Here is a 14913-nt window from a genome sequence, read left to right as displayed (position 1 = left end):
ACCTAAATATAAGATATATTATATACTAAATTATAAATTATGTAATACATATATAATGAACCTATTGCCTAATGTAAATTTTAAAACAGGTAAAAAAAGTGGAATTAACATTTTTTTTAGGTAGTCAAAAAATACCCCTGGAATTTACATGAAAATGGTTTAAAAACGTCGTATGAAGTATTACGGGTAATAAAAATATAGATGGTTAATAATTTTTTTACTTTTATTAACTAATACATTTATTGTAAACACAATTTACAAATTGTAATTAACAGCAGTAAAATCAGTACATTTCACATAATGATACACAAAAAAAAACTTGAATTATAAATAAAAGTAACAATAGGTAGTAATAATTCACAAAATTATCAACAATTGCAGGCTATTATAAATATTCATCTTAAAAGTACTAAATAACTTAAATACATGTATCTACTAAGTATAAGTTAATAAATTAAACACTTAAACACGAACAATAAAACAAATCTAAATTAATATAATTTTCAATCACCATTAGCCTTGTAGTTGTAATAGTATAATATTACGTGACAGTATTATTATACACTTTTAGTTGAAATGACATCAACGCCATTGACAAATGACTCAGGTGTTGGCTCATTCACTAAACTTGTAGTATGATAACTCTATAATAATAAAAAAATACAGTTCGTAAATTTATATTAAACAAAATGTTGTCTTAAAAAAAGTATTATACGTAGTGTACCTCTGCAGCTACTTTATGTAAAAAATCAGATGTAGCCGATCCTGTTTGTTCCACCATTTTGTAAAATACTCCTTCTTTATTTTGCAATAAATTATGTGGATGGTCAAACTCGACCATTGTTCCTTTGTCCATAACAAGGACTTTGTCCGAATCCATAACAGTGTTCAAACGATGTGCTATTGTTAAGACTGTACAAGTTTTAAATTTGGTTCTAATGGTCATTTGAATTAATGCATCTGTCCTGGAAATTAAAAAAAAATCTGTATCTTTGTCCATCAGTAAATAAGAAAGTATTCATTTAGTACTGTGGATCAACATTAGCTGTGGCTTCATCCAAAACGAGTATCTTATTATTTCTAACTATAGCTCTAGCAAGACATATTAATTGTCTTTGACCAACACTGAAATTGGAACCATTTTCAGACATTTTTGAATTTAGGGCATCGGGCAAATCTTCAATAACGTTTTTAAGTTCAACCTTACATAATAAAACAGTTTTTTTTGCTGTGTTTAGAGTTTTCAAACGATTTGATACAAACATTATGTTAATAGTGAATTACTTCATCTAATGCATTCCAAAGTATGTGATCTGGGTAATCATCAAAAGGATCTAAATTTTTTCGCATTGTTCCCGAAAACAAGACTGGCTCTTGAGGAATTATGGAAAGCTGAGACCTCAACTCATGTAGTCGAAGTTCATGAATTTCCTTACCATCGATAATGATATTACCTTCATTAAAAGCTAATCTAAATAAGGCTGCGATTAAAGACGATTTCCCTGCTCCAGTTCTACCAACGATTCCTATCTAAATAAAAAAAAAAAAAATACAATGTAGGTATAACCTATTTATATAGTCTTACAATAAATAAATATTACTTTTTGCATTGGTTCTATGTCTATATTGAGGTTATTTAAAACATATGCTGTATCTGGTCCGTATCGTAAATAAAAGTTTTTGAATATAATTCGTCCTTCCGAAATCCATTTTGGAAATTGTTTTTCGTCTACTATAAAACAAATTACATTAACTATTTATACATATAATTTTAATTTAATATTTAAGTTCTTGCATATCTCAGTTTTTTAGTACATGACTTACATAAAAAAATTGTAATTTTTTTATAAAAATACCTAAGAAACTATGAGGTTTTTTATTATAATAAATAAATCACACATTTATGTGCAATATGCCAATATCAATCAATAATACTCATAAGATAATTTTTATAATATTATAAACTTATTATTTTATTATTTTATTATAGGATATTATACAACATCAACACAATCGAAAAAAACGTTATATTATACTATTACCTAATATTTTCTTAATAATAAGACACATAATCAGATTTGTAATTATTAAAAATTTAAATCTTGATTGAATTTGCATCCTAAATTCAATCACATTTGACATACATAGCTACCAAAAATTACCTGAGGTACTTTCGTAATTAAATACATTTTAATTGAATAGTTATAACTACTTTAATATAATTTACATTAATGCCAAACGCGAAATGCATCACTTTATAACACTATACTCAAAAACGACTCAATAAATGGAGTTTAACGCTCCCTGTCAAGACGTGGGGTATAACTCCACCATATTATTAATTTTTGTTCTTAATATTATGCTGCATACCTTAAATACCATTTAAATACTCCAAATTTTGGTTCGTATACTGGTTCAAAACTGAGATTTTTTTTAATTCATTGAATTACTAATAGTTGTTAGTTATTAGCAACATTGCTTTAATTTTTAGGCCCATATATTAAACAGCAGAAAAACTATGGATTAAATAATACAACCTGTTGATTCAAGAGCATCTTCCTGCGTAACATTTGTATACTCTAATACTCTTTCAACTGCTGTCATATTGTTCTCTAATTCTGCAGTTTGTCTCATACCCCACTGAAGCATTCCTTGTAACGCAAACGCTTGACAAATGGCAAGGCCAACATTTCCTCCAAATACACCTGAATTACAATCATGAGTTAGTAAACATTATAATCAAACGAAATTATTTTTTAACTAATATTTTTTAATGAGATTACCATTGCCAATTGCAACGAAACTGAATGTAACTGCGCTTACGTATACAAGACAAATAATGTCTAACCAAAATGCAAATCCTCTACTTAATGCTAAAAATAAATACCAAGCTGAAGAATGTAAGTCCTGTAATATTTAAACACAATATGAAACGACATAAATCAAAAATACTAAGGAATTACAATAATGTATAATTATATTAATGACTAATTTGATACTTTTTAAGGTTTTATTTTAAATAATATTTAGTATTAAGTGAGTGTTATACTAGGTATGTTTTAAATAAAATAAAAATTTAAACATTATAATGAAAACAATAAAAAGCTAGATATTTGAAAAAAATTCAATAATCACTAACTTGGTGGTTGTCAAATTCTGTTGTCAATATTTGCTCCGCTTCAAAGGCTCTAATTGTTGTTAAACCTTGTAAAGTTGCATTCAAATGTGTGAATACAGGGCTTCTTGCTATAATTATTCAAAAGTGACAATAACTTATATACAAATAAATAATGAAATCTAGAAGTACTTTAATTTCGTTTCTTACTAATTCCTTCCAACCGTTTAATACTCCGTGATAACAGTAAATAATAAATCATTATTTTGTAAAATATAAAAGCTAAAACTAAGCCGGCTATTGTCATATACTCGTTAACAATTCCAACAATGACGAATACTCCCAAAGCTGCCAATCCATTCTAGTCATAATATTTTTTTCATTAACTCACAATATTTTATATATCGTGGGTTCAGAACTAAAAGGTTCTATCTTTAAGTATCAAATTGTTCAAAAGTGCAGTTTTTAACTGTTATATTATCTTATTTTGCAACAAATCATATTTATAAAGATATATTTTCACTTGGAGTTAATATAAACGAAACATAATCAAACAAATGATAGTTTAAACAATTTGGTTAAGTATTAAAAAGTTTTATAGATAGAATCATTTGTTCATGAATATTTTTTTTCACTTAGTTGAAACTTTATCGTCCTGATTTAGGAAAATGACGGTTTAACAAAAGTTGATGTGGCATGATGTAAAAGACGAAATAATGAGTTGGTACCTTTTATTTATAGAGCTTTCATTTTGTTAATAAATGTACAATTCAAAATTAATAATATTTCACTGTGTGAAATCTATTCTCAATGTGATACAGTGGATATGAGAATATAGGATATAATTATAGTAATTTATTTCATCATGTAGATAGCACCTTTTGGTTGAAAATTTAAACTGCATAGTTAAGAACCGAAAGGTCCTATTTAGATTATTATTAAATGGTATATTTTTGTAAATTTTATTGATTTAAATCATTTTCAACAACTGTTTAACAATGTGCAGGCTTGCTTTTATGGATTTAAATATAGATACTTTGTATCCAAACCTATATTATGGAAGTATAAAATGTAAATGTACACAAAAAAACACAAGTTAGCATCTTTTGGTTTTGACCCACAAATTATTTAAAAATATTCACAGAGGATAAAATATGATTATATTAAATTATATTACCTGTATGCAATCCATCAGTGCTATTGGTAATAATTCATCAATAGTGCCAATGTCCTTTGAAAAACGATTAAGAATACGCCCTAAGAAAATGCAATTAATTGTTAAGTAGTATTCTATAAAAATTCTGAATTATATTTACCAGAAGGATTTGTATTAAAAAAATATATCGTGGCCTTAGTTAATGCCTTAAACATATTGTTATGTAAAGTCATCGAAGCTTTCATACAGACGGATACAAATAAGACTGATCTAATTGCAGCTGTAATTATTATAATTATAGTCGTAGCGGTAAAAACATTAATACAGGTTTGTCTAGAAATTGACCACCATATAAATGTACTTAATCTATTATCAGTAACTGATGTAGGCCCATTAATTACATTACGAAAAACGTGTTCTTCTAAATTAGCCCTAAAAAAAAAGTGATATTGAAAAACTATTGACACACATTGTCCCACATATTAAATACCAATAACTTATCCAAGAGTCACCAATAGACGACAGTACTTGAGTGAAAACACAGATCAATATAAAAAATAATATTTTACACTTTGATCCTCCAGCAAAAAAATATGACATATAAACAGTATGCGAAATATTCCCCGAAGTGTGAGTTTCAACTACTTCAGTGGGTTTTAATTTATTTTGATGGAATTTACTTTCATCAATATTTGATGTTACACTCGCTTCAGACACTCGACGAACAAAAACTAACTCTGGATCGCTTTTATTTCCTACATTCAATGTATTTTGAGCCACAGATATCGTCTCCACTGAAGAACGAAGTAATTTCGCAAAGTCTAAATTAGACGTTTGAAGTTCTTCATATGTACTTTCCGATTTAATACTTGCCTAAAATAAATATCATTGAAGTATATCCAAATAATAATGTTTATAATCTATTTTTACATTTTCCATGAGAACAATTTTTTCTACACTTGTCAAGTACTGTAATTGATGTGTGATAAGAATACAAGTTTTTTCTTTGAGGAAATCTATAAAAATATTAATAATGCCAATCATTCTATTACACAAACATTTCAAACTTTGTTTTTCAGTATAACCTTTAATGCATTTTTCAAACAAATGACTGCCAACATGTGTGTCGACAGCTGAAAGAGGATCGTCCAACAAATAAATATCCGCTTGTTTATATATGGCTCTGAAAAAGTAGTTGCATAAAAACAATAATATTGCATATTACCTTTTATCGGTTTTGTTTATAACTTACCTAGCTAAATTGATTCTTGCTCTTTGACCGCCACTGAGAGTTATTCCTCTTTCTCCCACAATTGTTTTATCACCATATGGAAACTGTTCAAAATCACTTTTCAATGCACATACTTTTATTACCTATTGTAAAATCATTCCATAAAATGTAACTTTAAGTACCCCGATGATAATTGCGTTTTTAGTTTCCAAAAATTTACTTTTTTATAACGATGTTCATCCATCGGAGAACCAAATAATATATTTTTTTGGACAGAACCTACAAATAACCACGGTTCTTGAGTTGCATAAGAAACTACTCCACTCACTGAAATTCTTCCTTCGGATAGTGGTAGTTCTCGTAGAATCGCTTGCATTAATGAACTCTTAATTTTTTAGGGGGGTATTTGAAATTATTATTAACTTATTCAAAATATAACAATTTATTATTTTATTTACTTTTCCAGCTCCTACAGGTCCAATGATTGCGACTAATTGACCAGATCTTACTGTTAGATTGATGTGCCGTAAACAGTTCTCAGTTTCATTTTGAACCCACTTAGCCGTTGCATTTGAAATAACTATTCTCAAATTATTTGATAGCATTGTTTCATTGTCAGTATTTGAAGTATTTGATGCCGAGTTAACAGTAGGTTTTCCTACGCCGTTATTGATGGTTATGTTCTCTAGTTTCGAAAGATTTACCTCTTGACTATTTTTTTCTTCGTATGATAAAAAAATCTTTAAAAAGTGTAAAAATTGAATCGTTAAATTAATTTTTCTTTATTGTTTTCATCAAAAGGAATAATTTTACCTGAATTCTTCTAATAGTCATTAATAATTCGGCTGTTTGTGCAATGGCTTGGGGGAAAAAAATCGTCAATGACACTCGTAATATATTGTAATATGATGTTATGACAAATACCTAAACATTTAAACACCTACTTACAAATTACGTGTTCCTTAATATTCAGCTCAAGCACTATCGGTGTTTAAATTTACAAGATTTTCTTACTTTTTGGGCGGTAATATAGTTTCCCAGTAGAACATATGCAAGTATACTAAAAAACAAAGCAATTTTCGATTGAAATACCGTAAAAGATACGAATACTGCTGAGATGTATGACGATCCTCGAATATGTTTTATTTCCATTCTATAAATATAATGAATTCAGATTTTTTTCATGGTTTTTATTAAAGATTAATTCGTACTTTCTTGCGCATTGTACTAAATATTCGAATGGTTTTTCCCATGTATACATTTTGATAACTTGAATGGCCGAAATAATTTCGTTCATTAAATGCACCCTTTCATCAGTTCTAATGGCGGTCTTTAACCTTAATATGGAAATTTTTTTTCCAAACCACACTAAAATGTATATATATTTATCTTAATCGTTAATTTCGTATAATACTTTTGTCTTATTGAATTTGTTTTACAATACCTTGTAACGGAATGAACATAATCAGTGTTGCAACTCCAAATATTGATGATACACCTAGTTCTTGCCATAATAAGACTGTAACCACTATTGTTTGCAGGGGAGCAATCCACAAAAAGTGCAGAAAGAATAGTGCTCTATCGAAACGGTTTACGTCGTTTGATAATAAATTAACCACTCGACCGACCGATGTTTCACCTAGCGATGTGTTACTTAGTCGCATAGCCTAGATGAGAAAATGACAATATGTAAGTTATTTTTAATAAACAATTTTATGAAACAGAAACGGTATTACAAATTTTTCTATCTGAAAATATCGTTTTTATTTTGAAAAATAAATAAATAATTCATATTATAGTGTACAGAAGTTGCATATAAAAACATAATTTATTTTCGTTTATTATTAAACATACCTTTCTGTATATCAATGAACAGCAAGCAATCCGCAATTTCATTCCATAGTGAATCATATTTACTTGTGGTAAATGATACAAGATCATTGAAATTAGCGTACATATCGTTAAGCAGGTAGCGTAAATGTATGCATGTTCTGTATCGATATTTTCCTGCCCTTTTTCGGTATTGAAATATAATAGTAGTCTACCAATAAATATAGGTTGGCACATCCTTTAAAAGTCCACACGCATTAAAATATAGTCTATAGGTACTCTATAAAGTAGTTTCAAATACCTAACACATTTATATTTGACATAAAAAATAATAATATTTGCATCAAAAAATTTCTGAAAAGCAAATATGATATGTTAGTCATCAAAGTCTTAAGCATATACTATAATATATGAAATAAACACAAAGTATGCTTTACCTATATTTCTCTATTAATAATATGTAGTCATTTAGTTGTGCTTATATGTGTTGAATATATATAATCGATATATATATATGTATACATAAGTATTATAATAATTATAATATGTCAGTAGTAGTTTAAAAACAGTTGATAATAATACGTCAACTTTTTGCTCATTTTCGGTTTTTATTTAAAGGGAAACTGTGATACATGTTACGGACTCACAGATTATCAGAAGTTATTAGAAATTTAGATTTGTTTATTGAACAACAATCGATAAAACTTAAATATCAAAAGGTTTTTATAGAAATACTATATCATAACTCACAATTATATTAATCAGTAAAGATTTATACTAAAAACTAAAATGGTTGCTTATCGAAATGGAAATATTAAGTGGCCTTGCAAACCCAAGAATCTCTTGTAGTTTTAATCGGAGTCGCAAATATTGATCTAACTACCGAATTTACAAAAAGAACTAATTACAAGAACATTGGCCAAATTTCAAGACCATATTGGTCTAGAAAAAGGGATAAGGAGGAAACCATATTATGACATGTACTTAAGGAGTAGTCCATCAAACATACATGTAGCCGTTGGCCCTGAACACTTTCCTGCCACACGAATAAATATTACAGTAATATTACAATTGAACTTGTGCTCATATTTTATTAAATAAGAAACTATTTTATTTTAACTGATGCAAAATTGTATGAATAATTAAATCACCCTACCACACGATTTAATATCTAGATCATTGCAGAGTAGAGCGCAACATATTATTAATTCCAGTTGTATTATCCATTTGTTATTGTTATCTGTTTGTGAAGAAAAAACATAATTTTTGAAGTTTTAACATACAAATTAAACTTTATATTGATTTCCTTAAAAGTTACATATCGATTTCTTCTGTCATAGAGTCTGCTTTCTTAGTATCCTAAAAGTAATTAAGATAACAATTGCAGGCTTCACTAGGTTGTAGGCATCTATGTATGACATACAAATTATGAAAATACTCATGTAATACTAATAACCAGTACCGACGTTAGGGGTAGGGTGCTAATGCCATAAGAGAGTGCCTCACAGATATAATAATTTGGATTGTGAGATGACTGCTCAAATACATGGTTTCGCCCAGGGCTTCAATATTTATGACAGTGGCACTGTTAAAAAAATTAAGTATTAACAGTGCCTACATATTAATAAGTGGCCATGTGGGTAATGGGCTATATGGAGTACACAGCATTATTCATATTTTATACAATTATAGAATTCATAAGGAAATAATATATTCTATGAATATGACACTGTACTAGTGTAAAATACCAAATATACACAATCAGTTATAGCCACAAATTATAATGTATTAAATTGCAGTTAAGTTCTATATGATACTTTAAATTGTGGGATGCTCATGACCACATACACTACATTATAGTTTAATATTTTAGTGTATTAAATCAAAATATTAATTATTTATTTTAAAGTAAATTATTTATAATTTTTTATTGGAAAATATTGATGAAAGGTTGGTTATCTGAAATCATGACTTTATTTATACTAGGGTAATATAATACAAATTATTGAATATTAGGTACAGGTACAACATAAGTGTTATTTATCATTGACACTTAAAAATCTTACATAAGTAATCGGAATTTTAGATAGGTACACGTGACACATTTATTATGTGCTAAATTCAAAGGCTATACACAGATTAAATATTTAATCATTAATAGTCTATAATACTAATTTTGTGTTATTAACAAATTAATACCATTTATCTTCATAATAAAGTTATAAAAAAAAAATGGGTTTTATTTTTTAAATGTACATTTCGCCTAAAACATATCAAATAGGTAATAATATAATATTATTTTTCCACCATACAAATGTTTCCATAATTTTACAGATATTAAAAGCATGATTCATAATATTATGTACAATAAAATTCAAAAACGTAACTCTCAACTGTAATACGAAAAAAGAGTAAAAAGTGGGAAAAGCTCTGCTGTACATTCGATGTGTAGAAAGTCACAGTCATAGACCATAGTTGTGTTAAATTTGAATTCAATAATCGTTGTTTACATAACACGATTCCGTGTGAAAACGGTCCATCAGAATATAATATAACTCAGTAGTCAGTACATACGTTTTATGATATTAGAGTGATTAAAGTAATTTATTTTACTATTTGGCATTAGTACAACAGTAGGTTAAATTAATTTTTGGCAAAAGAATTGCATTTGAAAAATTCAAAGTGTGTTTACTGTACATAATATAATATTGTAGAAGTATCGAGTAATTACGAATAATATTTTTAAACTATACAACAAAATAACTAAAATTGTTAATCTTGGTTTCAATATAGAATTTAGTTCTAATTTAAACTTAAAATGTCTCTAAAAAATAACTTTGTTCATTATTTTTTTTATAACTTTTGTTTAAAATATATACTATTTATGAGAATCCTTGTTTTTAATTTAAAATTATAAGGTAGACAAATTGAAAATGTTATAATTTTTTAACTTCAATGAGTTTGAAAATGTTCGACATTTTGATACATTTTGTCAAAACTTGAATTTTGAGTACCTACTTATAAAAACACCGTCAATGTTTACCAAATATTATTATAACAACTTATAAGGAACCTTGGATTAAATATTTAAGTTCTTTGACCCAACAAATAAAATTGCATAGTTATTTATAGAATAAAAACTAAAAAAAAATTGAAAATTGAAAATGTCTATTAATAGCTCAAAACAAGTTAAAATATTTTAAAATTATACCATGTATAGAAAATCATTTAATAAACATTTGTTGAACATTTCAAGTAACTACTGTCAATAGTTATTGAATAACTTTGTTTTTGAATAACAACAACATAAGAAAACATCAAACTCTAATAAACGATTAATTTGACTTTCAGATGAACTTTTTTTTTAGATGTAAAAAAATTTAAGAAAAATTTCAAATCTTCGATGCACATAGAAGAATTTGTATGAATTTCTAACTCGAAATAATTTGCCAATTTTCTTGATTTTGATGAATTTTGTCAAAATTTCAGCTCTAGACGCTCAATTTTTTTTTGATTTCCATGAGGAAGTTGCAATACAACTTCAAGTTTTTCAAAAAAAATTTTCATAGAAAATAATTTAAAAAAAAAAAAACGAATAAAACTCGAATTTTTCTTATGCCTTTTAAATAGATAAAAAATAGTCTCAATATTTTGAAAATTGTATGGAGCATAGAAATGTGTAATATCAACATTTAGTTAAAAAGTCATAAGGTTATTTTTTTTTAAGTTACACAAAGAACAAAATTAATTTTTACGAAAACCGTTTTTTTCATATAAATCTTAGTTTATCCTCAATTTATTGATTGTTTTTCGGACTATTTTGTAAGGGCTGTTGGGATTTATTTACTATTGACAATCCAAAGTACCAAATACCATAGATTTTTTCTTTATTTTTTTTTTTTAAATAGCGAAAAACATTAGGACTGATTGAGGAACCATATAATACTCGTTAATGAAAAAAAAAAGGATTTTCTAGGTTTTGTAAATATGAGGTGGTCCGCGACCTATAAAATATTATTGAAGTGGTTCGTGGTGGTAAAAAGGTTGGAAAGCACTGTTCTAAATCAATACAAAAACCAATTCATTGGTCCTCTGAGAATCTAAAATTAAATATTTATTTTTAAGTACTTACTTAAAAATTAATTCACTGCTGCTAAGAATTAATCCCTGAAACATTATTTTAGTTCCAAACAGCATGATTAAGGCTTTCAACAAACTAGGCTTCCGTTTTCCATTATTTGCAAGAGCCAGTTCTAGTCTCCATTTCCTAAAATTGTTTGTTCATAATTATTATATTTATTGAACATATGCATTTGGTTTTTAATTTTAAGGGCTTTACTTTTCTAAATCATTTCCTAATGTTGATGATGTATGTTCTTTTAAAGGTACATACAAATCATTTATTTCAATGTCTCTTTTGAGTACTATTTTGAAAAGATCCATCATCCAGCTAAATAATATAAAAACAATTTAAAAATAATAATTTGTAGTGTTATTATTTTCAATGATAATTTTTTTTGTGTGTGTATAAAACTAAATCATTGAAATAATCAGATAAAGTATTAAATAATACAAATTACAATTTTGAAAAAAAATATTATTTTAAGAACAACATGATATATAAAATAGCTTTAGAAACGTTAAGGATACACATGGATAGGATTGAATAGAGACGGACATTTGATTGAATTATTGTGAAATATACATATTCAAACAATGTAATATTCTAATTTCAATTCTGTATTCTTGATTTTCATTATGTTTATACTATAATTGATTTATTGTTATACCTGTATGTGAGGATTTTAAAAACGTTTGCATTTTCCCTTGGATGTTTTGGCCTTTTACATTTATAATTTGAATCCATTTTTTTTACTTGTTATGATGAAAATCTAAGAAACAATATTGTTCTATTAAACAGTACAATTTGTAGAAATTTATTCAATTGTTAAATTATATCATAATAATTAAAATGTATTATGTTAAAAATATTTTATTTTATTTTTGCTTAACATGATATAACAAAATACAAAAATAAAAAGTAAATATTACAATATACTTACTATTTGAGAATTGTTTTTTCTATAATATGTCGTGTATCCAGTATATTGATAGGTAATTTGTATTTAATCTGTGTATGGTATAGGAATGAACAATATATTATGCACAAATTATACAATTTGAATTTGGCTCACGTAATGCTAAAATGTAAAATATGTAGATTATATATTAATTAAATATAAGTGATAATATTTTGTACTTAAGTGTATACTTTATGAAAATTAGTTTATTAATATATAATGTATACTACTTTGTAACTAATATCGATAAACAAATAAAAAATATATTTTTCAAGAGACATAAAATCACTGTGGTCATAAAATAACAATTTGTTAATCAATAAAAAAAATGTATGTATCAAACGTACATTTTTAAATAGTATAATGTGGGTGATAGGATGATTATTATAATGTCAAATAATTATAACACCATATCACAGTAGCATGAGTTTTATACATTTCATTGTAATTAAATATAGTAAATTGACCTGAATATGGATTGATGTATTGAAAAACTGTAGTAAAACAATATATAATTGACAAGTCTAAATTAAATTTGTTGCCGCTAGTTGCACCATTGTTCTTAAAACTTTAAACTACCTATCGTTATTGGATGAAACGTTATTGTATTGTATATAATATTTGGTACCTATGCATTATAATCATTAATTATGGTGTAGCCGTGTGGCCCGTGTGGGTACTAAATATGAGATATTTTCAAGTACTTGCCTACCTACTAATGTCATGATTATTAGTTTTCGATGATTTCTAAATACAGTATTAAGATGATAATATTATTTACAACTTATCAATGATACTCGTATAATATATTACATGAACATAATAAAACTAAAATAAGAATATATTTCAAAGACAATAATACTAATCTGTAATTGAAGGTCACAGATACCATAGACGTCTTCTCGGTTGATGTTTCACAATGTATTTTAGATTTTATTATCGTCAGAATTTTTTAATTGAAGTACGCGCTAGTATCAAACATTTCAACATGGGTATTTTTTTTTTTTTTATATTAAAAATTAGACTTCAAATTATATGAATTTTCTTGACCAATATCACAATTTGCAAGATATTGGAAGAAGTACTTGCTAGCAAAAAATGTATCAAATTCCCCCCAAACATAAAAAATAAAATATATCTTTAACATTTTTAACTATCATAAATTTGCTCAATTATCACAAAAATTGTCATTCTAAGAGCTGTTAACACAGTATTTATAACACCCTACAAGTCTCAATGAGAATCTATTTATATAGATTTTATTGAAAACAGCCCAATAGTTTTTGAGTTTATTAATTTCGGATAAACCAACATAATTTTAAAAAGTAACACAGGACACGCCTCTATAAAAAAAATGATAAAATATAAAACAACGCTATAAGCGTACCCACGGCGCTTGATATAAATCGAAAGTAATTCAAACTTCTCTCTAAACATTTCTGGTATATCTATGAACAATTTGAAATTTTCATAACATCGATCAAATAAGGTTTTTGAGTACATAAGCTACAAACATACAATTAAATCACTTATATTTGTAAATTCTTTATTCGAGTCCATAGTAACAATTTGAAATATTTCGATTTTCATCGTAAATTTTAAATTTTTTGTGTGAGTTTGCCTCTTCCGGCAACTTTCCCCTTTTTTCTTTCAGTAAAACCTTCTTTGGAAAATTACGAACATTAAAAGTAAATAGCCAATCATTCCAGACATTTTCAAGTTATGACCATCAAACAGCAATTAATATTTTAAATTTAAATTTTTTAATACTGTATGATTATTTATACTAGCCCATCCAACGTTCTCCGTCCAAAGATTTGTATTGAAGATTCTGAGGGGAGCGATGAACGTATTGATTTTACAATGAAGTGTTCTTTTTTGTCTGTCATCACTTTTTGGGACATTTGCTCCGATTTTCTTCAACAGTAACTTTTCTGGTAGGAAAGTGAAACTAGTTGGTACTTCGGAGGTCAAAACTAAAAAATTCCAATATTTTTCAAAAGCGGTAAAAAAAACAAACAATCTAAGGAAAAACGGAAAACCAATTTTCGACAAAATTTTGTTTTTAATGTAACTCTAAAAAAATACATCGTAAACACGTGAAGTTTTCTCTGAATATTTATATCCGCATTTCCTATACACCATACAATTTTCAAAATATTTTTAATAGTGTTGAACTATTTTTAATTATATTAAATTTTCGGTCCGTCAAAAAACTTAAAAATGCAACACAAGGTTTCTCGTAAGTGGTTATTAGTGGAAATTAAAAAATGTTGAGCTTGAATAAACAACAATTTTTATGAGTATTTGAATTTAGAATTTTGTCAAAATACTTAAGTATCATGAAAATTTGCAATTTATTTTGTGTTGGGAATTCATAAAATTTTTCTTTTTATATCTTAAATATTAAAATGAGATTATGAGATTATAAGATTGTCTACCTTAATAAAAAAAAAAAAAAAAAACTGAACCGAAAAATCAAATTAAATTTTTATGAGCG

At 26.6% G+C, this 14913-nt stretch overlaps 1 protein-coding gene across 3 annotated transcripts; it reads right to left on the bottom strand.

Annotated features, from left to right (window-relative positions):
- Positions 1-469: 469 nt before the first annotated feature.
- On the bottom strand, positions 470-13092 carry LOC111031146 (probable multidrug resistance-associated protein lethal(2)03659). 3 transcript variants are annotated; one of them, XM_022310969.1, is made up of 27 exons: positions 12881-13092; positions 12396-12533; positions 12123-12224; positions 11672-11782; positions 11465-11599; positions 7357-7570; positions 6947-7169; positions 6714-6870; positions 6517-6655; positions 6316-6426; positions 5961-6242; positions 5723-5887; positions 5524-5645; positions 5357-5454; positions 5202-5287; positions 4762-5144; positions 4432-4703; positions 4293-4372; positions 3326-3476; positions 3140-3246; positions 2784-2907; positions 2538-2705; positions 1602-1729; positions 1285-1530; positions 1030-1202; positions 725-965; positions 470-644 (listed from the first exon to the last, which is right to left on the bottom strand). In XM_022310969.1, the coding sequence occupies exons 3-27, from the start codon at positions 12197-12199 to the stop codon at positions 558-560; spliced, it is 4080 nt and encodes a 1359-aa protein (XP_022166661.1). In that variant the 5' UTR covers positions 12200-12224; positions 12396-12533; positions 12881-13092; the 3' UTR covers positions 470-557. The 3 variants fall into 3 exon arrangements, with proteins under 3 accessions (XP_022166661.1, XP_022166660.1, XP_022166663.1); XM_022310968.1 differs by having other exon boundaries at positions 1602-1732; positions 12881-13091; XM_022310971.1 differs by lacking the exon at positions 4432-4703 and having other exon boundaries at positions 1602-1732; positions 4952-5144; positions 12881-13090.
- Between the last annotated feature and the right edge of the window lie 1821 nt (positions 13093-14913).

This window comes from Myzus persicae, unplaced genomic scaffold, assembly GCF_001856785.1.
Source record: "Myzus persicae strain clone G006 unplaced genomic scaffold, MPER_G0061.0, whole genome shotgun sequence".
NCBI lineage: Eukaryota > Metazoa > Arthropoda > Insecta > Hemiptera > Aphididae > Myzus > Myzus persicae.
This window is presented reverse-complemented; position numbering and strand designations above follow the sequence as displayed.

Bases quoted from the DNA above. Each gene is read 5' to 3' on its own strand.
- LOC111031146 (XM_022310968.1), bottom strand. From the start codon at position 12,199: ATGGATTCAAATTATAAATGTAAAAGGCCAAAACATCCAAGGGAAAAT. The intron at 3,247-3,325 runs GTAAGAAACGAA...GAATAATTATAG, and splicing joins TAAACGGTTGGAAGGAATTA to CAAGAAGCCCTGTATTCACA. The intron at 966-1,029 runs GTACTAAATGAA...TTTAATTTCCAG, and splicing joins ACAGCTAATGTTGATCCACA to GACAGATGCATTAATTCAAA.